Source organism: Geotrypetes seraphini, chromosome 10 (genome assembly GCF_902459505.1).
Source record: "Geotrypetes seraphini chromosome 10, aGeoSer1.1, whole genome shotgun sequence".
Taxonomy (NCBI): domain Eukaryota; kingdom Metazoa; phylum Chordata; class Amphibia; order Gymnophiona; family Dermophiidae; genus Geotrypetes; species Geotrypetes seraphini.
The window spans coordinates 138,412,574-138,440,267 of NC_047093.1; the positions used below are offsets into that span (position 1 = coordinate 138,412,574).

General features: G+C 44.8%; 1 protein-coding gene across 2 annotated transcripts; it reads left to right on the forward strand.

Moving 5' to 3' along the window:
- Positions 1-6,915: 6,915 nt before the first annotated feature.
- SSC5D (scavenger receptor cysteine rich family member with 5 domains) lies at positions 6,916-23,814 on the forward strand. Of its 2 annotated transcripts, none has more exons than XM_033960000.1 (10): positions 6,916-7,359; positions 11,646-11,672; positions 12,471-12,830; positions 15,326-15,430; positions 16,234-16,548; positions 17,351-17,518; positions 19,401-19,715; positions 19,965-21,533; positions 22,684-22,854; positions 23,273-23,814. In XM_033960000.1, exons 1-10 carry the CDS (start codon positions 7,299-7,301, stop codon positions 23,689-23,691), a joined length of 3,510 nt encoding a protein of 1,169 aa, XP_033815891.1. In that variant the 5' UTR covers positions 6,916-7,298; the 3' UTR covers positions 23,692-23,814. The 2 variants fall into 2 exon arrangements, with proteins under 2 accessions (XP_033815891.1, XP_033815892.1); XM_033960001.1 differs by lacking the exon at positions 6,916-7,359 and adding an exon at positions 10,216-10,260.
- The last annotated feature ends 3,880 nt before the right edge of the window (positions 23,815-27,694 follow it).

The window sequence follows — 27,694 nt, forward strand, 5'->3', positions numbered from 1 at the left end:
AATCCACCGTTCTAGGATTTAAGGGTAAGTTAGATGTGGCAAAAAGTGACATAGGTAAGGGTAAGCTAGATGCACATCTCCTTATAAGAAGCTTAGAGTGATATGGGGACTAAAACTATGCCAGGGTACACCTGGCAGGGCCTCCGCATGTGCGGATCGCCGGACTTGATGGACCTAGGGTCTGTTCCGGAGATGGCACTTCTTATGTTCTTATTCATTCCTATAGCGGTTCCAGACATAGGCAGCGCTGCACACCAAAATCATGGAAGAGACGGTCCCTGCGCGAAAGAATTTATAATCTAGTCAAGGAAACAAACTGGACAAGAAGGTGCATCAATACATAGTGCTCAGGTGGGGGAATTACAAGACAGTTATTGGTGCTTAGCAGGTGTGTTGGGAGTGAGAGTTTGGAATTGGAGAGCAACTTCAAAGACCCAGAGAACTGAGCAGTCATGACGCCAGTCATGGAAGCCTAAGAAACATGTCTGTAGTTCTTTTATGTTGAAATTATAGCACATGCTATGTAAATCAGTGAAACTCCTATTTTAGTGCATTTTGAATTGTATTTTTTTTAGACAAAGAATGGGAACAATGTATGAGCGTGAACTCTTTTTTAATGAGCCACTCTATAGTTGGAGAGCAGTACTGCAAAGCTCTTTAAATGCTTTCATTTAATGAGTTCATGGTAGTGGATGTGAAATTCTTAATTAAAAAAACAACAACCCACCTCTGTGCTTCTCAATTTTAATTTGTCTTTTATTAGACCAACGGGTAGCAATATTGTTGAACAGCCAAATAAGGTGCACTTCCGTAAATGGCATTATCAATAATATTTAAAAAATGCCTTTATATTCTCTGTGAAGCACACTGGCTCAAATAACATACAAAATTCTTCTACTTGTCTTTAAGATTAAACAAACAAACAAACTCTCCAGCCTCTCGATAAACTCCTTATTCCCTATGCCCCATCACGTGCCTTACAATCCAACAATCAAAACTTACTTAATATCCCATCCATAAGAGAACAACACTATTTTCTCTGTTACAGCCCCCTCCCTATGGAACGCTGTACCATCAGATATCAGACTTGAAGAATCCCTTGACAAATTGAGATGCAAATTAAAGACCTTCTTATTTAGGGATGCCTACCAGCTATGAAAAAAAAAGGATGTCACCAACACTCCTGGCCAAATAGAGTAATAACCACGAACCGCTTTTAAGAAGCGCTATCCTCTCCCTATTGTTATCTCCACCCCTTTTTACCTCCCTTTTAATTTATTTTATCTCGATGTACTTTACTTATCCTTACACATGGGCCCCTTTGTTACCATATGTCTTTGTCTGATCTGTCCTTGACATTTTAACTATGAATGCCTCCCCTTTCTTTTTTTTTCTTTCTTTTTAAAGATTAGTATTATAAACCGTTTAGATAACCTTTGATAGACGGTATATCAGATATTTCATAAACTTGGATTGTGTAACCCAGAGGATGGTGCTGTGACATTTTGGGCAGATTCATGGTTTTGATCAAGCCATCCCACCCCCCTTTAAAATAAGGTACAGAATTTATAGCTCTAAGCTTCAATTGGAATAAAACCAGGCCAGACTCGGCTCATCTGAGCTAACTTGTGGTAGCCTATTAACTGGAGGCTAAATGAAATCTGTGTTTGCTTTATACCAGTGGTCTTCAGTGCTAGTCCTGGGATTAATGGGGGCCCCTGGAGACCTATGAGGTGACCCTCATCATCATTCTGGCTTATTTTTTCTGCTTCGCTCTGCCTCTCAACCAAATTCATGACGAGAAAGGTTGGAGTAGATAACAGAAAGAGCCACATGCTTGAAGGACAAGGCATTTCTCAATAGATGGAAGAGAATGCATTTGGAGATGCCCACCTCATTTAGGACATGCCCAATAAATAGTTTGAAGATGGGATGGTGGTGTGGGTGTAATTGACACATTGATCAGCAGTGTTGTGATGACCTGGCATGGGAAGATAATTGGTGGCCCTCCTTCAGAACGGCCCCAGCTTAAGAATTCGTGAAAACCACTGCATTATACAGCTGCCATTTCTAGACGCCTCTTGCTTTTGGATGGAGTCATGCTCTCCAGAGGTCCACGGAGTCATAGAGCATATTGGCTTCATCTCTTTGTTGCCTGAATGTCTCCTACTAGTAGGATATGCTTGATGATGTCCTGACACCTGCTTATCCATATAAGAAGGGTTGAGGGGAGATGGCTTAGTGGTTAACAATTGGGAGACAGGGTTCAGAGTCCTCTTTCTCCATTGATGCTCCTTGTGACCTTGGGAAAGTCACTTAATGTTCCTTTATTCTCAGATATCCTCTTAGTTTATAAGTTTTTAGGATAGGGAATGCTGATACTGAATACTAATGTTTCAAACCACCTTGAACATTATTTAGCAAGGTGGTCTAAGAATCCAAAGGCAAACAGTTCTTAAAAATATGGCCTAGCGTCACCAGGTGTAACTTATTCTTGGGCTGGGATCACATTAGAACATAATTAAACTTCTTTGTACTAATAAGAAAGTTTACAAGTGAGGATCAGGCTACTTGAGTTATCCTTGGGAATAAGTGTTTCAGGCTTTATGTAAGTGTGGCAGCTTGGCAAATGGAATGAATGGTGGGAGACAAATTTCTATATAGTCTGGACTTGATGGCTGTCTGGTCTATCTTCAGCCCAATTGACTATGGAACTGTTTTCCCTTTTTTCTCACCAGTGCTGGGGGCTGATCACGAGGGGGAGTGTGGCTAACCTGAAACAACTGATTTATGAATTTGTTATCGGAAAAGGGCAGACAATCTGCTGAACTGGAATGTGAAACCTTTCTGTATCTGGGCAAGAATATTTCTCTGCTAGTGTGAGATTTTGTATTTAAATACACCGGTTGTTCTTTCATGTCATGTTTGTAATAAAGGGTGATTTTCTGAGTTGTATTAATTTGCCATTGTATCTCAATCCTATATTATACCCCTACTTTCCCAGTACTGAGACTGCCAACACATAACCCTGCAAATACATCTCTAAACTAAACTAAACCTTAGGTTTGTATACCGCGCCATCTCCACAAGCATAGAGCTCGGCATGGTTTACAGGGTTAGGTTGAAAAGGAGCTACAATGAAGGGTTATAGGAAAGGAGCTAGGAAGATAAAGAGGGACAGAGTACCAAAGAGCGGGAGGTGTTAGATTTTTGAAAAGAGCCAAATTTTCAGGTGTTTGCGGAAGGATTAAAGGGAGCTTGAAATTCTGAGCGGGGGTGTAAGGTTGTTCCAGAGTTCTGTGGTTCTAAAGGGGAGGGATGTTCCTAGTTTTCCTACGCGGGATATACCTTTTGCAGAGGGGAATGATAGTTTCAGTTTTTGGGAGGATCTAGTGGAATTAGGGTTAGAGGAGTTCCAGAAGAGTGGGATAATGGGAGGGAGGATGCCATGTAGGATCTTGAAAGCTAAACAGGCACATTTAAAGAGGACTCTGGAGTGAACTGGGAGCCAGTGAAGTTTGGACAAGAGTGAGGAGACGTGGTCGAACTTGCCTTTAGCGAAAATAAGCTTGGCCGTGGCGTTCTGGATTAGCTGAAGTCTATGGAGTTTTTTTTTAGTTAGGCTTAAATAGATGGAGTTGCAATAATCCAGTCTAGAGAGAATGGTGGATTGAACAAGGACGACGAAGTGAGAATGATGAAAGTACGATCTCACTTTCCTCAGCATATGAAGACTAAAGAAGCATTTTTTTACCAAGAAGTTGAGGTGGTCATTGAAGGAGAGAGAGAGGAGTCTATGATGATGCCAAGGACTTTGCTTGAAAACTCAAGCTGAAGAGTGGAGCCGGAAGATAATGGAATGGAGGTGGGTAAATGACCTAATATTGGGCCGAGCCAAAGTAGTTTTGTTTTGGACTCGTTTAATTTCATTTGTACAGAATGTGCCCAGGATTGAAGGTTCATTATACATGCGGATATGTTCTCAGCGAGGTTAGTGAGGTTCGAGTCGGTCTCGAGGAGGATGAGGATATCGTCAGCATAGGTGTAGAGAGTTTCCAGGGGGGATAGATGAAGGAGTTTCAAAGAGGACATGTAAATATTGAAAAGGATAGGCGAGAGGGGTGAGCCTTGCGGGACTCCACATATTGGCTTCCAGGGAGGGGATGAGGTACCGTTTATGTTAACGGTGTAGGAGCGTAAGCGTAGGAATTTCGAGAACCAGTCTAGGACTGTGGAACTTATGCCTTGCTATTCTGATATTGAGGCCCCCCACAGCTCTACTAGTGGATCTAGAAGCTATGATGGAAGAAGAGGAGTTGGATATAGTGGCGATTACAGAGACATGGTTCACAGAGAACCATGACTGGGATATAGTTATACTGGGCTATAATCTGTTCAGGAAAGGGGGGGTAGCATTGAATGTTAAAGATCATATTAAAGGCAAAACAAGAAAAACCAACGGCCTGAAAACCAAACTGCAGGACAATGTACAGGATGCAGGAATTTATTTATAATACAAAAATCTTAAAAACATATGTATATGCAATACAACATAAATAAACATATCCAAAAAACTTCCGGAGGCCGTGATAGGCCAGAGCACGTTACAGGGCTTCAAAGCAGGTTTGGATAGGTTCTTAGAGGATAAGGGGATTGAAAGGTACAGATAGGAGTTGAGGTAGGTTATAGGAATAGTCAGGGACCATTGCACAGGTGATGGGCCTGGAGGGCCGCCGCGGGAGCGGACCGCTGGGCGGGATGGACCACTGGTCTGACCCAGCGGAGGCAAATTCTTATGTTCTTAACTGGTCCTGATATAGAGATGGACCGGACCCAACACGCTTTGTGTTTCGAAGAAACACTCCTTCCTCAGAGGTCCCTACTGGTGGCACGTGATATATCAGAAAACCAAATTGGATCAAACGAACACAAAAAAAGAACAGGTTTGAAATCTCCTGTCTAAATCGTGGCACTGTGACCTCTGAGGAAGGAGTGTTTCTTCGAAATACGAAGCCTGTTGGGTCCGGTCCATCTGTATATCAGGACCAGTTTTTTAGATATGTTTGTTTATGTTGTATTGCATATATATGTTTTTTAAGATTTTTGTATTCTAAATAAATTCCTGCATCCTGAACATTGTCCTGCAGTTTGGTTTTGGTTTTGTTAAAGATCATATTAAAGCCACACGGTTGCAGGATCTGCAGGGCAAGGAAGAGGCACTGTGGATCAATTTGGAAAAGGTGAATATATTTACATAGGTGTGATATACAGGCCTCCATCATGTTTCTATGACTATTTTAGTGCCAGGACCTGAACACGTATCACCAAATTATACTTGACGCCCCCACTTACCTGGACTTCAGAAAAAAAACTCTAAACTCACTTATTCCACGGTCAGAATCTCTAACTCTCCCTCTCGCGGCTTCTTCTCCCTTCAATCACTCTTGAACCTCCACCTTCTCCCCCCCCCCCAAGGTACCCTCCAAACCAATTAACCCCTGACCGGTATGTTTTTTTCCCTATACCAAAAAAAAAAAAAAACAACTATTGTACAATCTTGTATATTCCATGTACTATATTCCTTTTATATTACTCGCATATTCCTTGTATACTCCTTGTATTATATTCCTTATATATTCCTTGTATACTCCTGTATATTCCTTGTATCTCCCCGTGAACTTCAACGACATGTACATTCTAAAAAATTGTTAATTCCAATGTTATCTCGTGTGTAATCTTATTAACTGCTGTGAACCGCCTAGAACTCTCTGGGTATGGCGGTATACAAAATAAAATTATTATTATTATTACTACTACTTATCACTTCTATAGCGCTGAAAGGCGTACGCAGCACTGTACATTTTGACATTTATAGACAGTCCCTTCTTGGAAGAGTTTACATTCTAACTTGGACAGACAGACATGACATATAGGGTTGGGGGATGGGTGAGGTGAGTTTAGTTCCTGCCCTGCAGCATCCTGCTTTTTCAGTATTGAGAAACACCTTCTCATTGCTCTTCAATGCATCACATCCCTGTCCTGACGTATACACGGTGTCAGGTCAAAAGCGCGCCGGGACAAAGGCGCGCCCAGACAATTGAGCGCAGCGCGCACCGCCGCACCGCTCTAAATTACTGTTTTTAGCGCTCCGACGGGGGGGGGCATGGGGGGGAACCCCCCACTTTACTTAATAGACATCGCACCGCGTTGTGGGGGCGGTGTAGCGGGTTGTAACCCCCCACATTTTACTGAAAGCTTCACTTTTTCCCTGTTTTTAGGGAAAAAGTTCAGTTTACAGTAAAATGTGGAGGGTTACAACCCCCCATAACGCTGGCGCGATGTCTATTAAGTAAACTGGGGGGGTTCCCCAACAAAACCCCCCCGTCGGAGCCCCTAAAAACTGTAATTTAGAATGGCGCGGTAGCGCGCGCTGCGCTCAATTGTCGGCGCGCGCTTTTGTCTTTCACGCCGTTGTCTATGAACCGTATACACAGATGTCCGTATACCAGTTAAAAAAACTAATGTGCCTTTCTGTTGCCAACTTCTGGCCTTCTCTTCTAACTTTGGCCTTCTTTTACTAAGCCGTGGTAGAGATTTCTTTTGCGGCCCGGTACACTAAATGCACCAACACTTGAAGGAATTCCATGAGCGTTGGTGCATTTAGTGCTCCAGACCGCAATAGAAACCGCTACCGCAGCTTAGTAAAAGAGAATGTTTAATTTTTGATAAAATGTCAAGCCGTTTTTTTTTTTTTGCCTGTTTTCTGCCTTATTTTCTGTGTGCATTTCAACTGCATTCTATCTTTATTGTTTTGTTTTTCTCGTTTTGTTTTGTCTGTTCCTTTGTTTTCCTTCCTCCCTGTCTTTTTTTTTTTTTTCTTTTGGCTGCAGTGTTGTGTTTTAATCCTACAGTACCTTCTGGGGTTTCTCTCATCTCTTTGCTCTCCTCCTCTCCTGCTCGCCCTTGCCAAGTTTTGATTCAGTGATCACTTTCTTTTCCTGTCCTTGTCCTCCCCCTCCTCCCTTTATATGGTTTTTAACACATTTTGTCTTTTATTTTCTTGTTCATATTACCTTCATTTCTCAATTTTTTTTTTGATTTTCCTCGTGAAAAATCTGCAGCAGTGTGGTTCCTTAATTTTTCCTTGTATATAGTGTATTTATTAGCTTTTTGGGGGGTGAAATTTCGCCCTCTGGGGTGAAAGTCTGGTTTTACAAGCCATCGCCCATCCCCATGACATTTGGGTTTCCGTGGGGCGGAGGTTGGAAGCACCAGTGGAAATGGTGAAAGCTGTCTGAATGAGCGGAGTTAGTGTTCAGCCAGAAGCAAGGATGCATTTTCTCCTCTTCTTTGTCTGTGGTGAGTACAGTGTTGGAATTTTCCTCCCACATAAGTTTTGAGCAGAGGAGAATATGCTTGGAGCAAGGCTCTGAGAAAGATCAGGCACCTTAAACCTCCTCAGTCTCTTGGGCATAGCAAGCAAAATCCTTTCCCTGCAAACGTTGCAGTCTGGAAAGGTCAGGATGGACGATGATGTGCGCTAAGCTCATGACATTCAAGTCATTTGTGGTTATAAACTTTGTGCCAGTGGCAAAGAAAGTGCAAGCTGTGATGTTGACGTCTCATTCAGGGGAGGAGGGATGTAGAGCATAGGGTTATATGTGTATCAAAGATCTTTTAATAACACCTGAAATCATTATTTAGAATATGGAAAAGTGGTAGGGGAATTAAAGAGCAGATCACAAATGCATTGCTCTGGGGACTCTTTCTTACCCAATGACTTAATTTAACAACCAACCTCAGCTTTCCTGCAACTTGGTTGCGTGGACAAGACCACGGTTCATAGACAATTGCGCGCGGACAAAATCACGCAGACATCTCAGCGCGAGACAACTTAGCGTGAGACAAATGAGCGTAAGACAATTGAGCGTTAAGACAAGTGAGCACAAAGACAAGCGGCCTCTAGTGGTGCGCTGAATTGTCATTGCGCTGAGTTATTTAGCGCTAAATTGTCTTGCGCGGAGATATCATTGCGCGCAATTGTCATTGAGCGCCATTGTCTTAGCGCTGAGTTGTCTGCACGATTTTGTCCGCGCGCGATTGTCTTGCGCGCTTTTGACCTGTCACCCAAGACCACAGCCTATGCTTCCCATTCTGTTTCTATTTTGCAGTAGTGTATATGAAAAGGGCCTTGAACTTGGTTTTTCTAAAAGATTTATTTCACCTGCCTTTCCAAATGATGCTGAGGGTATCTTGCAGCACTATTAGAATTAAGATGAAATTAGGCCCTTCCCCCAATGAGCTGAGGCACTGAAGGATAACGCATCTTGTCAAAGATCACAAAGAAAGAGTATTAATGGGTGCAAGTGGCAACCTGTAAATTGTGCAGACTTGAGCCATCATACAGAAGAAATGGGGAAAGGGAAAATGTGGATGAAAATCATAAGAACATATGAATTGCCGTACTGGGACTGACTGTCCATCGAGCCCAGTATCCTGTTTTCAACAGTAGCCAACCCAGGTCCCAAGTAAGTTTCAAGTTTATTTATTATTTGATTAATCGCCTATTCCAAATTCTAAGCGATGTACAAATCAGCAAAATACATATTTAAAATATACATGAAGTAGACATACAAAATTAATAAAGGGATAAGTTTTCAAAAAATAATAAAAAAACAAAACAAAACTAATTAACGCAATACATGACACAGTAGGGAAGGCAGGAAAGAAATACAATCTTAGAAAGGAAAGAGTCAACAATTAAAGGTTAAGCACAAGAGGAATGGAAAGACTACTAAATAGGTAAGTTAAAAAAAACAAAACCAAACAAAAGAGCAGTTAACATTTCAATTAAATATTGAATGCATCTTTAAAAAGAAAACTCTTAAGTTTGCTCTTAAACTTTTCCAAATTCGTCTCCTCTCTTAAGTATAGCGGGAGTGAGTTCCAAGTCTGAGGCGCCGTAACAGTAAAGATAAATTGCCTTCGAGTATTAATAATTTTAAGAGAGGGGATGACCAATAAATGTTGGTCGTTTGATCTCAGTAATTTAGAAGAATTATAAGGTATCAATGCTTTATAAATAAAAGCTGGAGTTTTAAATAATAGAGATTTAAATGTAAGTAAACATAATTTATATAGAATACGATGAGACACCGGAAGCCAATGAGCATTTTGAAGTAAGGGAGTTACATGGTCAAATTTCTTTGCTCCCATAATTAATTTAATAGAGGCATTCTGGATTATCTGTAACCGCCTAATTTCTTTTTGAGCCATTCCCTTAAATAACGCATTGCAATAATCAATTTTAGAGATAATTATTGAATGAATTAATATATTCAGTGATTTTGCACATAAAAATTTGGATATTGCGCGTATTTGGCGAAGTCTAAAAAAGGTAGCTTTAACCACATAACTAACGTGGTCGTGGTAAGTTAGTTTTTCATCTAAAATCACCCCTAAAATTCTAATTTTATTTATCTGCTTAAGTGTGGACCCTTGGATGGAAATTGGAACAACGAGCTTTTGGTTATCTTTCCAAGGGAAGAGCATAATATTTGTTTTATTAATATTAAGGGATAATCTATTGGTGTCAAGCCATAAATGAATCTGTTTTAATTTCTCATTGATAGCTGAAATTTCAGAACAACTATTAGGGTCCAGAGGATGTAAAAGTTGTATATCGTCCGCATAGGCAAATACGGAGAAGCCAATAGATTGGCAAAGAGTCATGAGCGGAGCAAGAAATATATTAAACAGAAGGGGAGACAGGATAGAACCTTGTGGGATACCATATGTAGCTGAAAAACTAGCAGAGGTAGAATCATTAAAAGAAACTAATGAACAATTGTCCAAATAAGATCTAAACCAAAGCAGGACTTGCTCCGTAATGCCGATGGATTGTAGTCTATCCAGTAAGAGATTGTGATCAATTGTGTCAAAAACTGACGAAAGATCAATTGAAATCAAAAGAACAGATGAATGATGATCCAGGTGGTAGAGTATAGAAGTCGTCATACCAATCAATGAATGTTCAGTAGAATGGTATTGCCGAAAACCTGTTTGATTTGGGTGTAAAATATTTGTTTGTTCTATAAAATGTGATATTTGGTTAAATACTATTTTCTCTCTTAGTTTTGCCAAGAATGGGATATTTGATATTGGCCTCTAATTTGTTTTCTCTTCAATACTTATTTTTTTGATCTTTAACAATAGGGTGAATGATGGAAGTCTTCCAATCCATGGGCATAAAGCTATGCTGTAAGCTCTCGTTGATTAGAAAAAGTATTGAAGGTCCAAAAATATCAAAGTACCGTTTAAGAATAAAAGGAGGGATTGACTCAGATTACATACCCTTTGTATTTATCGTCTTAATAAGAGATTCAAGTTCTTCAAGAGAAAGAAGATGGAATTGCTACAGTACCTAGCTAGATCCCAAATAGTAAAACAGATTTTATGCTGCTTATCCTAGGAATAAGCAGTGGATTTCCCCAAGCCATCTCAATAATGGCCTGTGGACTTCTCTTTTAAGAAATTATCCAAACCTTTTTTAAACCCCGCTAAGCTAACTGATTTCACCACATTCTCCAGCAATGAATTCCAGAGTTTAATTACACATTGTGTGAAGAAATATTTTCTCCAGTTTATTTTAAATCTACTACTTAGTAGCTTCATCGCATGTCCCCTAGTCCTAGTATTTTTCTGAAAAGTGAACATGCGATTCACATCTTTTCAAAAAAGTACTAGGACTAGGGGATATGCGATGAAGCTACTAAGTAGTAGATTTAAAACAAACCAGAGTCTACAGAGCTAAAAATCAATTGAGGGAGTGTGTGGTGTAGTGGTTAGAGCTTCAGCCTCAGGACCCTGAGGTTGTGAGTTCAAATCCTATGCTGCTCCTTGCGATCCAGGGCAAGTGACTTTATCCCCCCTCCCCCCCAATGCGCCAAATACATTAGGTAGGGTGTGAGCCCTATTGGGACAGATTGGGGAAAATGCTTGAGTACCTGAATGTAAACCACTTAGGTTATAAGTGGTATAAAAATACTAAAATAAATAAAAGCATTAGTTTAAAAAAGGGTTAGTGTCACAGTTCAGTCATTGTCCATGGTTCTCAAAGTGACAAGTAAAGTTCCTTCTCCAGAGAGCTTCCAGCATGGGGAGAAGGAGGCTTACATGGCTTGCTCATATGTGGACCCTTGGCATATGTGGTTGATGTTCTCCTCTTCCCTCCTCTCCCCCCCCCCCCCCCGAGTTCTCTAGATTAAATATAGCTCCTCAGATCCTCAGATGTGGAGGTCATCACTTCCTCTTCCCTATTCATTTTATGCCCTGTGTTAGCCATTCTGTTCCTCATTTGGGGTTTTCAGTTACATCGTCTGATTTCTGCATGGCGGCATGTTGGGGGTGGATGGGGAGAGCCTCACTTTAAAGGGTAAACTACAGGACAGTCCCTACACTTGCCTCAGGATACCTCTGTTCATTCATTCTCCTGAGAACTTTTGTTACAGTGGTAATTTCTTTTCTGTGCCCTTTTATAAGGATACTAATACGAGGCAAGATCCATGCTATAGCCTCAACAAAAATCTGCTATGAATGTTCTGATGCATTAGCTTAACATTCTTTGGTGTGTTGATCTTTTTCAGCTGGTGTGCTGGGATTCTCCTGGGCAGGTAATTCCATTTTATTTTGCACCTGGGTTTGCATCTTTCTTTGAGGATTAGTGCAGATTATTTTTTTCTCCCTTTGTACATATGTGTGGCTGCTTGTACTTCCTGTAAGTTTTCTTAGACACTTCAGAACAATAGTTTTATGCATGCCCTGGATGAGTGGGAAGTAAAACCAAGGCCGAATTAGCCTGTGTGGGAAAAAAATGGAGCCAAGTTTTTGTTCTGCTGTTAGCTATTTCTAGGGCACTGTACAGAGCCACGAAGGAGAACGTAAGAATAACCTTACTGGGTCAGACCAATGGTTCTCTTGGTGGCCAATCCAGGTCACTAGTACCTGGCCAAAATCCAAGGAGTAGCAATATTCCATGCTACTGATCCAGGGCAAGCAGTGGCTTCCCCCATGTCATTCTCAATAACAGACTATGGACTTTTCCTCCGCTGTTAGTCGGAAATTAAGGAATTTCATAAAGTCCTTTTAAGCAACTGATATATCTTCCGATGAGACAGAGGCATAGCTAGGTGGGGTGTGAGGGGAGAGGCCGCTCCCCATAAGGGACTTCAAAAGAAAATTGCAATTGCACTGTCCACTCCCCCTGTTGCCAAATCCTGGCTACGCTTCCGCAGTAAGGTGACCATCTTGGAAAGGGTTTCTGAAGAGAGGGCAACCATCTCAGGAAGATTGTCTCGAGTAATATCACAGGATTATGATTACCTCTCATGATTTATAGGTGTGATATCATCGTAGAATGGCCTCTATGATTCTTTGTTCACTTTCTATTCATCTTGTTGTTTTGTTTGCAGATTATCAAATACGGTTGATGGGAGGCCCCGACCCTTGCGCTGGCCGGGTGGAGGTACTCTTCCGGCATGAGTGGGGTACAGTTTGCGACGATGGATGGGACTTGAAGAATGCAGCAGTAGTATGCCGGGAGCTGGGCTGTGGGAAGCCCCTCTCTGCCCCACTCGAGGCCTGGTTTGGGGAAGGAACTAATGATATTTGGTTGGACAATGTTAGCTGTAGAGGAACGGAGGCCTCCTTAATAACCTGCAAGCACCCTGGCTGGGGCAAGCACAACTGCCGGCACGGCGAGGACGCTGGTGTGGTTTGCGAAGGTGTCGGGCGAAGGCTGCCGCAGTTTCCTTCGGTGGGACAGCACCACGGTGAGGAGCATAAATCCACAATCAAATCGCAACCCAAAAACCCCACAACTTTCTTTGTCTTCTCTTAGCTTCTACTTTATTCCCATCTTGGGGGGGTGTTACAATAAAGCACTCTAGGTTTTAGCACACAGATTTGAGGACGTTCTATGTACAAACAAGTTTTTCTGATGCGCTGAGTGCAAAGCCTTGGGTAGACATCAGAGCACAGGTTATTTAAATCCCATGGTAATTAGGCTATTAGCTATTTAGCATAGATACAGAAAAGTGCACAGGAGTTTTCTAATGCTGAGGCTGGTTTCCATTCCTTACTTGGAAAAAAATCCATCTGTCAAGTACGAGATGAACTATTTAAGGACAGTACCACCCATCCCTAGATCTTTTAATCTCAACAATAATTTCTGAAGATCTACTGAGTCAAAGGCTCCTAATATATCTAAAGATATTAAGCAGAAAGTTGCATGTTGATCCAATCCCATTCATAAGATATCTAACAGCGAAATCAGCAATAATTCTACACTCTGAGCTTTGTGGAAACCAAATTGATTACTTCCATTTTTGTGGAGAGGGACCACGTCCGCCCTTCTCCAGTCCTCTGGTACCGCGTCTGACTCTAGAGAAGCATCGAAAAGGTCAAGCGAGTGGAACCACCAGAATTTCCCTAAGTTCTTTCAGTACCCTTGGATGTACACCATCTAGCCCCATCTCTTTGTCAAACAGGTGCAAGTGAGGAATTTGAACCCAGGAGCTCTCTAACATGAGGTAGGCCCACTTTCCTCTGAGCCACCAGCCTGGGAGGGAGCGAGAAGCAGCACCCAGAAGGCCAGATGGCACAGTAGGGTCAGACGTGAAGGTCACTCAAGATTACTGAGGGCACCACTTCATTGGAACATAAGAACATAAGAAGTTGCCTCCGCTGAGGCAGACCAGAGGTCCATCTTGCCCAACGGTACGCTCCCCCGGCGGCTCATCAGGCCTAATTGCCTGAACAGTGTCCCTGTCTAATTTTGTAACTGCCTCTAAACCTCTAAACCTATCCCTACTCCTACCTCTAATCCTATCCCTATAACCTACCTCTACTCCTATCTGTACCCCTCAATCCCTTTGTCCTCCAGGTACCTATCCAAACCTTCTTTGAAGCCTTGTAGCGTGCTCCTGCTTATCACATCCTCCAGTAGCACGTTCCATGTATCCACCATCCTCTGGGTGAAAAAGAACTTCCTTGCGTTTGTTCTAAACCTACCCCCTTTCAATTTCTCTGAGTGCCCCCTTGTGCTTGTGGTTCCCCATAATTTGAAAAATATGTCCCTGTCTACTCTTTCTATGCCCTTCATGATCTTGAAGGTTTCTATCATGTCTCCTCTAAGTCTCCGCTTCTCCAGGGAGAAAAGCCCCAGCTTTTTCAGTCTGTCAGTATATGAGAGGTCCCCCATACCCTTTATTAGCTTAGTTGCTCTTCTTTGGACTCTCTCAAGTACCGCCATGTCCTTCTTGAGGTACGGCGACCAGTACTGGACACAGTACTCCAGGTGCGGGTGCACCATTGCACGATACAGTGACAGGATGACTTCCTTCGTCCTGGTCGTGATACCTTTCTTAATGATACCCAAAATTCTGTTCGCCTTCCTTGAGGCTGTGGCGCACTGCACTGATGCCTTCAATGATGTGTCTACCATCACTCCCAGGTCTCTTTCAAGGTTACTCACCCCTAGCGGTGATTTTGTAAGTGAACATTGGGTTCTTTTTCCCTACATGCATGACCTTGCATTTCCCTATGTTGAAGCTCATTTGCCACTTTTTGGCCCACTCCTCCAGCGCTGTCAGATCCTTTTGGAGATCTTCGCAGTCCTCCGTGTTATCAACCCTGCTGTATAGTTTGGTGTCATCCGCAAATTTAATAACCTCACATGTTCCTGCCTCCGGGGTCATCAGAGCCTAGATTGTAAAGACAATCAGGAGATGACTGTGGAGAGATTATAGACTCGATCTGAAATGAGAGGGAGAATGGGCCCACATACAAAGTAATGACTATTAAGAGTGAAGATTAAACATTGAGCAGGAGGAACTGCGGTAACACTGAAGATCCCAAGAAGTGAAAGCAGCATTGAACATACTTTAGAGCTCTAATAGAACAAATATCAGCAAAGCAGATTTAAACTACTGTGGGGACAGAACACAGTTGTCGGTTGCTCAATTCATATGGAATTACCATATGGCTCCAGAAAAAAAGAGGATGGGTTTTACTTCCGGTGCTTTCAGTGAAAGTAAAACCTGGATGTCTCAATCCGTCCTCCTTTTTCTGGAGCCCAATGGTAATCCTAAATAGCAGACAACTTGCTTTGGACATGATTTGCTGTTCTATGTCATTTATTGCAAGAGAAATGAAGCAAGACACCCGGCTTGGTAAAGCTAGCCTGAAAGTCTTGCCTTTCCATGGCTTCTCTGAATGTGCTGTGACATGTGTCATCTTTCTCACTCAGACTCTAATTCCATCCTAGGCACTGCCGGCATGCCCTATGGGGACCACATCACTCCTGCCATGGCACGGAACGAGCAGGGGTTTAGCACAGACACTCCCATGTTGATGAGGCCTCTTGGCAGTGGTGAGTAGGGAAGTCATTGTCACCTCCAGGTCATCCAAGATGGGTGATTTTTTTTTTTTTTTTCTTTCTTATTGGCATTCCCTTTGGAAATGGACGGAACATTTCCCAGTCCTGGTAGCAGCTGCCCCACTCATAGACTACTTTTATAATGTTATGGTTAGAAATTGGGGGTGCACTCGTCTGTCCCGTACAGCCTTAGTTATCCCTAAAAATGAGGTTATCAATTGTGCCTTAGGGAGGGGTTGCAGCCTTACCCAGGTCATTCCAAACAGACCAATGCTAGTTTGGGGTTGGACGTCCACAAGCCAGCTTTAAGAGGGACACCCACTCTAGCTACAGTTGCCTAATCAGCTCCTCTGGTCAGTGGCATAGTGAGGATGAGAGGTGCCTCCCCTGCCCCTTTCCCCATACCCCATGCTGTACGCACCCCCCCTTTCATTCCCCATACCTTTTTAATTTCTTTGACATAAGCAGCATGCCTGTTTCGGTGTCGGCTTGCTCTTTGATGACACTTCCTAGATGCGGAACCGGGAAGTGACGTCAGAGAGAACACCAATGCTGACTTGAGCAGCAATGTTGCGCTGGGAAGTAAAAAAGGAATGGGGGAAGGGGAAGGATAAGGGGTGTGCACGGCAGGGGGAGGAGTGGGGGGGGCGAGGAGGAGGGGTGCTAATGCCCCTAGCAAGACGGCGCCCGGGGTGGGCTGCTCTGCTGCCTCCACCTTCTAACTACACCACTGCCCCTCTGGTTGCTTCTCACTTTCCACTGTCCTTGTGACCTATCCTGCTTTCTGTCTCCCCAAGAGTCTCCAGTTCTGCGTCTGGTGAATGGGCAGAGCGCCTGCTCTGGCAGGGTGGAGGTCTACCACAACGGAATATGGGGCAGCGTGTGCGATGACGGCTGGGGGCTCAAAAGCGCCAAGGTAGTCTGCCGGCAGCTGGGATGTGGGGCCCCGGTCTCCACTGCAGGGGGCGCCTTCTTTGGAGAAGGAACTGGGCCAGTGTGGTTGGACAACGTGAGGTGCACCGGGGCAGAGATGTCATTGCTGGACTGTGAAACGGAGCCCTGGGGAAAACATGACTGCACCCACCGTGAGGATGCCGGTGTGGTCTGCTTGGGTAAGCTCTATCCATGAGGATATTGTCCTCTGCTCTTCAAAGATTTCCTTCTGCTTCATTACAAAAGGGGGAGGGTTGCAAGACTGAGGTGGGAGATCAGGAAAAGGGGACACAGCATAGGGGAAGGGAGAGGAGACATGGGAGACGAAGAGGGGACTAACTTGGCAGAGGGGGGACATAGGACATAAAAACATAAGAATAGCCTTATTGGGTCAGCCCAAAGGTCCATCAAGTCCAGTAGCCTGTTCTCACGGTGGCCAATCCAGGTCACTAGTACCTGACCAAAACACAAAGAGTAGCAACATTCCAGAACCCCAAAGAGTAGCATGGTTCTGGAATCCCACATAGTAGCAACATTCCATGGGGAATCCTCAAAGAGTAGCAACATTCCATGCTACGATCCAGGGCAAGCAGTGGCTTCCTCCATGTCTTTCTCAATAACGGACTATTGAAATTTTCCTCCAGGAAATTGTCCAAACCTTTCTTAAAACCAGCTACTCTCTCCACTCATAGGAGGGGAAAAACACTTGGAAAGGCAACACAGGTTTACTTTTTGGGATCTGCTAGGAGCTTCTGTCCTGGATTGGCTTCTGTTGGAGACAGGATGCTGGGCTCAGTAGATCCTGGCCTTACTGAACTTCGCTTATCTTCCTAAAGATGGTTAATAAATCCCAATAAATAAATATTCTTAGAGTAAAAAGAAGAACAGATATGAGCAGTAGGGTAGGACAGAGGTGATGTAGGAAAGAGTGGTGAACAAAATGCCCAGCTGACACCAATGACTCCCTCTCTCTTTTGCCAGATGAATTTCCCACCTCGCCAACTTCCCAGACCACAACCTTCAGCACCCAGGGGAGCGGCTACAAGGAAATGACGACCCTGGGAAATACCATGACACACTCCACCCTAGGCTGGCCTGAGTACTGGGGTCCACTCCAGCCAGATAATCCCATGGAATACTTTCTGCCAGGTACCTTAACAGGAGAGGGTGATTAATTAAACATTTTAATAAGGGGCACTTAATGTAGGAGAAACTTTCTTGGCTGCCACCCTGTAGAACCCCGAGAAACTGCGTAGTCTCTTCCCAGCTTCCTGCAAGATGTTACTACCATTAGAGAATGACATGGGGACGGAACCCATAGTTATGGGAATGGAGCGGGGATTGGAACGGAGCCCATGAGGCATGGAAGGTGACAGAGCTAGCAAGGACGGGGACAGGTACAGAGTCTGTGGGGACAAGGACAAACTTTGTCCCCATGTTGTTCTCTGTGTAAAAACTTAACACATCTTAGACAGTATGACTGATTTTCGGATTGAAAAGATTAGATCACGTGTCACAATATTATTATAGACTGCGTTGGTTGACAATAGCAGCTAGAATAGTTTTCAGATTTGGTTGTGTGTGTTTTAAGGCCTTGAATGGACTTTTACCCAGCTATCTTCTAGACTGCTTCAATTTTGCTACTAGAAAACACTTGCGTGTGATACGACTTTTTGATTTTCCATCTGTAAAGAGATGTGTTTACAAATGATTTCTTAGTAAAACTTTGGCATATTTGGCAGCTAGGTGGGACAAACAAGTTAGTACTTATATATCAATCTCAACTTCTTACCTAGTCTTCAGAAAATCATTGAAAACCCACTTGTATGGTAAATATTTTGATTAATTTATGATCATACTACATATGGTTAGTATCTCTTAGCTGTTAACCGCACTGAACTGCAAGGTAGCTGCGGTATTTAAGAATTTATGTAATGTAATGTAACAATTGGCAACTGAATTCAATGATTTTTTAAAAAACCCAAAACCTGCAAAAGCTGGTTTTGACAGTTAAATGACATCATTTGTATCTTGTCTGCTATCTGTAACATCCTTCCAACATGTGCCCAGCTGTTCAAGAATCTTACTGTTACTGCAATAGATTCATCCATCGCTGCCAGCATCAAGGAACATTTCCAACGTTTACTAGACGCTTATTTTCCTGTTCATCCACTACACAGTTTAGGTTCTCTTCTACGCCCAGGTCTGAAAGACAATCCAATTATCTCCCCCGATGATATAATAACACAAGCAACTGAATCTTTGGGAGGGCTGCACCAAAGCCAAATCGAAATGGAAGGCTGTAGTTGTGATTTATAAACAGTTGAGGCTTGTGCAAATGAAGAAAGAGTCCACAGGGACAGAGCTCACGGGGACAGGGTGGGGACAGAGCCCATGGGGATGGGGACAGAGCCTGCGGGGACGGGGCGGGGATGAGGACAAACCTTGTCCCTGTGTCATTCTCTAACAACCATGTGTTGGGCCATTTCCGGGCACATGCCATATTTCAGCATAGAAGCATCTGCTAGTCAACTCTAAGCTGAGCAGGTGTCCTCCAGCTGCATTGCTACCACTAGGGGGTGGAATATTTTCAGTCGCTAAGGACAGGTATGTTCCCTGGAGTCCTGCAGAACTTGCCTGTCCCTCACAATTGAAAAATGTGACAGTAAAACAGCACCCTCTATTGGTGAGACTGTGGGTGGAGGACTCCTGCTCAGCTTAGAGGGAACAGTGTAAAGTAACTGGGTGGAGCTTGGGATGGGCACAAGAATCTCAGAAATGGAGAGTAAAGCCTCAAAGAGGCACAGAGGATCCTCTGTAAGGTGCAGTGAGGACAAAAGCCTGGGATAGGCCCAGAGAATTATCAGTGGTAGGAGAGTGAGAGGGTACAGCCTGAGATAGGTACAGAGAATCCTCAGAGGTTAGAGCTGAGGTGTAAACCTGGAAATTTTAGTCTCGTAACAAGATGGGATAAAAGATACAGGCTGAATGGGTCCAGAAGTCTTAATGTGTCACCATATGATTTTTTCAGATACTACATTGATAAGGCTGGCAGATGGGCCCAACAGATGTACTGGGCGAGTGGAGGTCTTCCATGATAATAGGTGGGGAACAGTGTGTGACGATCTGTGGGACATCTACGACGCTGTGGTGGTGTGCCGGGAGCTAGGCTGTGGTAAGGCCGTGTCTGCTGATGGATTGTCCAAGTATGGCCAGGGCACGGGGCCTATTTGGATGGACGGGGTTTCCTGCATGGGCTTTGAGATCTCACTGCGAATGTGTAACTCACAACCATGGGGCGAACACAACTGTCACCATTCAGAAGATGCTGGAGTCACTTGCAAAGGTATGATAAATCTCCCTTCCTGTCTTGCACCATGTGGATATCAAAGGGATTAATTGCATCGTGTAAATTTAAAACTGGAGATGTAGAAAGAGATGATTTTAAAATTAGAAATGTGTGTGTGTGGTGGGTGTGAAGCTTGCTTTCTTGTTGCCAGTGCTGTGATGGGGAAGTGCGTGTGTTGTTACGGAGGTGTTACTCATTAAGTTCATCAGTCCATCCATTGTGTTACTAATTCTGGAAATTATTCAGGTGTTGCAGATTCAGTGGTAGATCAAAGAAACCAGGATCTCTCACATCAAGTGCAAGAACCTTCAGCTACCTCTATCCATCATTCTCCAGAGGAGAAGACCATGTCCAATCCAGACCATAGGACATCCCAAACTCAACGTACCCATGCTCAGTTGCCTTCAGTCTACTGGTGGCTTCCTTCTGAAGCCTCCATTGAGCATCCTCCTGATTTCTTCACTAAGCATTCTCCTGAGTTGTCTGCTGAAGATCTAGCCAACCCCTCTGCAGAGCATCCACCTGCATTCTTGGCCGAGAACCACTTCATTGAGCATCTCTCTGAGTTTTCTGCTGAGCACCTACCTGACCTCACCACCAAGCATCTTCCTGAGATCTCTGCTGAGCATCCATCTGACCTCACCACTGAACATTCTCCTGAGGTCTCTGCTGAGTATCCATCCAACCTCATCACCGATTATCTTCTTGAGGTCTCTGCTGAGCATCCGTCTGACCTCACCAATAAGCATCCTCCTGAGGTCTTTGTTGAGCATCCATCCGACCTCATCACCGAGTATCTTTCTGAGGTCTCTGCTGAGCATCCATCTGACCTCACCACCAAGCATCCTCCTGAGGTCTCTTCTGCACATCCATCCAACCTCACCACTGAGCATCCTCCTGAGGTCTTTGTTGAGCATTCATCTGAACTCACCACCAAGTATCCTCTTGAGGTCTCTGCTGAGCATCCATCTGACATCACCATTGAGCATCTTCCTGAGGTCTCTGCTGAGCTTCCATCCGACGTCACCACCGAGTATCCTCCTGAGGTTTCTGCTGAGCATCCATCTAGCTTCACCATTGAGCATCCTCCTGAGGTCTTTGCTGAGCATCCATCCGACCTCACCAAGTATCCTCTTGAGGTCTCTGCTGAGCATCCATCCAACCTCACCATTGACCATCCTCCTGAGATCTTTGCTGAGCATCCATCCAACCTCACCACTGAGCATCCTCCTGAGGTCTTTGTGGAGCATCCATCTGAACTCACCACCAAGTATCCTCTTGAGGTCTCTGCTGAGCATCCATCTGACATCACCATTGAGCATCTTCCTGAGGTCTCTGCTGAGCTTCCATCCGACGTCACCACCGAGTATCCTCCTGAGGTTTCTGCTGAGCATCCATCTAGCTTCACCATTGAGCATCCTCCTGAGGTCTTTGCTGAGCATCCATCCGACCTCACCAAGTATCCTCTTGAGGTCTCTGCTGAGCATCCATCCAACCTCACCATTGAGCATCCTCCTGAGGTCTTTGCTGAGCATCCATCCAACCTCACCATTAAGCATCCTCCAGAGGTCTCTGCTGAGCATCCATCTGACTTCATCACTGAGCAGCCTCCTGAGGTCTCTGCTAAGCATCTCTATGACCTCTCCACCGAGCATTCTCCTGATGTTTCTACCCAGCTTGTTGGAGCATCCCCAAGTCACCTGCACTCAGGCTCTTTAACTCAGCAAACTTCAGAATCTCGTTTACATGGCATTGTGAAGGCTTGGATACAGGAAACCTCTGGCAGAGGAGCATATGTGGAAACACTTGAGAAAGGTAAGGCAGATCAGACAGTCACTCATAATAGCATGTATTTGGTGTACAGATAACCTTTACAATGATTTACTCAGTGATGTATGTGGTTGAGCTTGTATGACAGAAATTAGTACCTGTAACTAGTGACTGGTATATGTGTTCCACAAGATCGTGTATCCGTAATGTGTGACTGTGTGACAAGCATCTGAAATTGTACTTCTGCAGTAGGAGATGGTCCTGTTGCTAAACTAGCTTTATCTATATTCTGTTTATCTAGCTTCTGCACAGTGGTGTAGAAAAGGGGGGGGGGGGGGGGGGGGGGGGGGGGGCCGGGGGGTGGACCGCTCACTTCTGATATTCTTCCGGTTCCCGCAAGTGACATCGGCAGGAGAACCGACACGGGCAGGAAGTTGGAGATGCTTCTCACACCGGGGAAGCTAAAGAGGTACGGGGGGAGGGAAGGGGCGCGCGTACGGTTAGGGGTTTGGGGAAGGAGCAGGGAGAAGAGGGCAGCAGCAAAGTGGCTTAGGGCCAGTAGTGTAGCTGGGGAGGTTGGCACCCAGAATTGCTGTGCCATGTGCCCCCTGCTCCTCTTTGCCGTTCCATGCACCCCCTGCCCCCACACACCTCTTGAAATGTTCACCAGTGCAAGCAGCATCTTCCATTCACTGCTCCCACCAGCCTCGGCTCCTTTCTGATGTCACATTCTGGTCCTGTGACTAATTTGCTAGGTGCCCTGTTATTAAAAATACTAACAAAAAACAAAAAAAAGCAACTTAGCACAACAAGAAAATTGGGCAGTATAAGAGGGGTGCTAGTCAGAATGGACAGGAGACTGTCAGATCCAGTGGGTGCCAATATAGATCAAGAAGGTCATAAGTAGTCAGTAGAGTATAGCCTTGTTGTTCAGAGGGGTCCACTCCCCTGGATTGTCCAGAGTGTCGCTTGATCAGTCACTATAACTGGAGGGTTGGTCATTGACACAGGGGACCCATTGACCATCTCGATAGGCTGATTACTGTCACAGGAGAAGAGATATATGAGGGTGAGTCGCAGGCACAGAGGCGGTCATTAAAATATCTGCAGTGGGAAGGGGTTTGGAAAGGAGCCTTCTCCTCTGTATTGTGTTATAGTTCTACAGACTCTAACAGCTATTCTTCTCCACCTGCAGAGGTATCTTCTACTGCCGCCAGCCTCTCAGGCCCAGTTGTTTTTACTGATAGGGAAGAGATGGAGCAACCAGCAGGTTCCTCACAGCCCGGTATAGACAGAATACAAGAGCAAACTACTTCCAGCGGGAGGGCATCCAGTGAATTCACAGGCACAGAAAGCCAGCACCAAGGTAATAACTATTCCAAGCCCTCCAGTTCTAGAGGGACATACAGAGCCTGTCATCTGTGTCCTCCTGAACCCTCCAGTCCTAAAGGTAATAGGCTGTGTACCCCTGTGTTCATCCCCTGAACCCTCCAGTCACGGGAAAGATGTGGCCACCCAGACTGTCTCCTTGGCATGGTGTCCTCTCAGCTTTTCCTTGATTTCAGTAAAATCCATGTTACTCCAACACCCCCATCCACTTAATGTGTTTTAATGGAGTATCTGGCATTGGTTTGTTGGAGTAACATGGATTTTACTGAAATCAAGGAAAAGCTGAGAGGCCACCATGCCAAGGAGACAGTCTGGGTGGCCACATCTTTCCCGTTTTTTATGGGAGCCCTCTGAGGACTGTATACTCATTCAATAAACTCTCTCTCTCCCTACAGATATTCTCAGTTCTCGGGGAAAGACGATGAACACCAGTGACTCTTCTACTAGTACTTTCTTGCCTGAGCCCTCTGCCTCCCCACAGCCAAAGATTGTGAGTGATATAGCTTCAGGGACCCGGGATCCTCAGCATCATGGGAAGGTCTGTGAGACCCCCCAGCTCTACACACTCATGCAGGCCACCAAGGCATCCTGTGATGGACTTACTGCCTTCTCTCGTGTGTACCAGCAAGAAAAGAGTGATCTGAAGGCCATCACCTATCAACTTGCCCAGCTGACATCTTCCCTCCATAAGATTTTTGCCCTCCTTCTCTCCCGATCTGCTAGTAGGGCTCAGGAAGGGAGCTGTCAGTGTACATCCAGGCCAGCTGCAAACGCCAGTTCTCCAGCCAGAATGGCAGAATTCTCGCTCCTCTAATACTCAAGGAGGATCAGGATTAGGAAGAACGGACAGTGGTAAATATATCAGGAGATTAAGACTTTGTTTTTCATCATATCTTTAATTGAAGAAGTGTTGTATTAAAACATTAATTCAGCATAGCCGTATTTCATGCATTCCTTTTTTCACTTTCTGAATTATCATGGGATGGGAGGCCGTGAGAAACTGAGGCTCGGTGGAGACTCCACAGAAGAGCATAGATCATTGAGGAAGAAAGGAGAGAATAGAGAGATCATCCAGAGGTCAACCAGAAGGAGGAAGGAAGTCATATGTCGCTTTTCCTCCCTAACCCATTATAATATATAGGCCTGATATCTCACCCCAAGTAAACTGAACAAGAAGGTCTAGTACATATTTTGATTTGCTTTAGAGAAAGCCTATAGGCTTTCAGAAGCAGATAAGCCTCGCTTGAGGTATCTTCAGAGAATACTATTAAACAGAAGGTTAAAGGTGGATTTAAATGATGAGCAATCAAATACGAATACTTCTAAATTACTGGAGTCAACTGGTAATAATAAGACTGTGAATAGGGATGAGAAGCAGAGTTCTATTGACCAAGCTTCGTTAAGGTGCAATGACATATCAATTCAGTAATGCAAGCCCTGTTATTTTCAATGGGGGTTCTCTTTACTAACTATGGGCTAGATTCACGAACCGGCCTGATCTGGGCCCAATCCGGGCAGGTCCAATGAATTCTGGAAACTTCAATATGAAGATGGGGGCAATCGGAGGAAGGCCCCCATCTGCCGGCACGGATCACAGGTCTGCGATCCAAATGTATGTGCAGACTATCTGTCTAGACCCGTCCAGCTGTGACTTTTTTTTTTTTAATAACTTTACTGCACGCACCCTCCTGCTCTCCCCTTCTAAGCCCTGCTCTTGCCGCCCAGACTCTCCTGCTCTCTGCCGCCTTCCCTGTAGTGCGAGCCTGTGGGCCTCTCATCCATTCCTTGCCACCCTCTCCTCCCTTTCAGGGGTCTACCATTCTCAGCTTCTTCCTTCCTCCACCCTTATAGCCCAGCATCTGTTCTCTCTTCCTTCCCTCCCCACCCTGGTAGCCTGACATCTCTCTATCTCTTCCCTGCTGCATTCTCCCCCATGGTCCAGCATTTCTCCCACTCTCTTCCCTCACTCCTGTTTCCAGGCATCTCTCCATCACTCCATTCTGCTCCTGGATCCAACATCTCTCTCCTTCTCCTCTGCCTCCTATGTGTCTCTCACTGCAGGGAAGGCAGCAGAGAGTAGGAGCTCGGAGCAGAAAGCAGGGCTGGAAGATTGGGGCAGAGAGCAGAGCAGGGATAGGAGCCGCACGTTTTTATTCCACTGGTGCTGCAAACCTCTTCCTATAGATCGGGGCAGAGAGCAGGGCTGGAAGATTGGGGCGAGCAGGCAGGAGACACAGGGCAGAGCAAGGCGGCAATTGGAGCGAGCAGGCAGGAGACATGGGGCAGAGCAGGGCGGCATTCGGGGCGAGCAGGCAGGAGACATGGGGCAGAGCAGGGCAGCATTCAGGGTGAGCAGGACGGCATTTGGGGAGAGCAGGCAGGAGACAGATCGGGGCAGAGCAGGGCTTTTATGGAGCTGGAGAGTCGGAAAGACGTTTTTGACTGGTCTCCAGCAGTCGCTTCTTGGGTTAATCAGCCAGCCCAGTCGGTTTTAAATTTTTGGTTGATGAATCATGTCGCCGTCCAATTTGCATGCGTTTCTCCTCATTTGCATGCACGGATTCAAAGCGGATCGCTGGAGAGGTGCCGGAGGGAAATTTGATCTTAAAGGGGGTCACAAACCGATTGGTTTGCTTTGTGAATCTAGCCCTTTGCCCTTAATTCAAATTAACATACACTTAATACGTTCATGCAGTTAGGTAAACAGATCCCATAGATTTAGCTGTCTGTAAGAAAATACCCAGAAGTTTAGAAAAAGAGAATTGGAAAGGTAGAATGTTCAACACTAAATGAAGATATAGGAACAACGAGCAGTTCAGAGGAAAGAGGATAACCAGTAAGAAAGTGTAATTTTAGGCTACGAACTGCATTAGATTCAAAGGGCAGAGGGGTAAATGGCCTAGAACAGTGTTCTTCAACCACCGGTCCATGGACCAGTGCCGGTCCACAGAAATTTCCTGCCGTTCCACAGGGCCAGCACGTGCATCAGGCCCAAAACAGTGTTCTTCAACCGCCGGTCCACGGTGCGATCGATGCGGCGTTATCTTCGAGCCAGCTCCCTCTTCCTAACTGATTCAGTCAGTGCACAAAGCCACGGGCATCGGCTCCTATTGGCATCGGCTCCTATGGGCATCCTGTGCCTGAACCGGAAGCCTTCTCTCTGACGTTGCAACGTCAGAGGGAAGGCTTCCAGATGAGGCACGGGACGTGCAAGGTGCAATTAGTACTATTATGGGGGGTGGGGTCTGGGGTGGAGATTGGGTAGAGATGGGTGGGATCTGGCCCACGACTTAGCCCAGCGTTCTTCAACCGCTGGTCCACGGACCGATGGCCGGTCCTCAGAATAATTCTTTTATTTCTGTCGGTCCCCACGTGTAAAAAGGTTGAAAAACACTGGCCTAGAGCAAGTGACAGAAATTCTACAGGAAATAAACTGTACTGTGGAATCTTTATGGATAGAAATTTCAAGTGTAATGGAGAATGGAATAGCAATAGGGATATACTATTACCAACCTAGTCTCAGTTAGGGTGCTGGTCTTTGACCAGAGGGCCGCCACGTGAGCGGACAGCTGGGCACAATGGACCACTGGTCTGATCCAGCAGCGGCAATTCTTATGTTCTTAATCTGACTAGGAGGAAGACACAGATTGTAAAATGCTAACAGAAACGAGACGGGCAAATAACGGGAGATTTCAATAACTATACTATTTGAAGGTGTGAATAAACACGTGGATTAAAGTGAACTGCTTGATATAGTCTGGAAGCATTTGACAAAGTACCTCAGGAGAGACTTCTGAGGAAAATGAAAAGTCATGGAATAGGAGACAGTGGCCTATTGTGAATTGAGAATTGATTAAAAGATAGAGAGTAGGATTAAAATGTCAATATTCTCAGTGGAGAAGAGTGAATAGAAGCTGTTCCCCAGGGGGGTCTGTGCTGAGACAGCTGCTTTGCACACTCCTGGCGGAATTCTGTGCAAACAACAATTCTAAATTCTGCAAAATTTGTCAAAATTTAAACAATATTTTTGCTAATTATTATCCATATTCCATTTAAAACATTTAAAATAAAACGGTTTTCTTCTACCTTTATTGTCTGGATGTTTTATTTTTCCATCATGTTGGTTTCAGTTGCTTTTTTCTGCTTTCCTGTCATCTGCTAATTCTCCTTCAAGTGGCTGCTATCCATTTGTCTTTTCTACACTCTCCTGTCTATTCCCTCACTACACTTGCCTCAGACATATTGATCATTCCTTTGTAGCTCTTTTCTGCCTAAATCTTGCCCTTCGCCTCTTTTTCAGTTTTCAGCTACCTATCAAATTTCCAAATTCTCTCCCATTCCCCATCTCATTCCTTCCTCAGCCCTCCATTCCCTTTCATCTTCAATGTACCTCCATTACCCTCTGTTATATCTATCCTCTCATCCATTTCCTGGCCACCCTCTCCTCCCTTTCAGGGGTCTACCATTCTCAGCTTCTTCCTTCCTCCACCCTTATAGCCCAGCATCTGTTCTCTCTTCCTTCCCTCCCCACCCTCGTAGCCTGACATCTCTCTATCTCTTCCCTGCTGCATTCTCCCCCATGGTCCAGCATTTCTCCCACTCTCTTCCCTCACTCCTGTTTCCAGGCATCTCTCCATCACTCCATTCTGCTCCTGGATCCAACATCTCTCTCCTTCTTCTCCTCTGCCTCCTATGTGTCTCTCACTCCCTCCCCATGTCCAATAACTCTCTCCCTTCCTTGTGCCCTGTGTCAAATCTCTCTATCCACCGCCATGCACCATCTCTCCCCTCCTCCCCTCTATTATGTGCAATTTCAT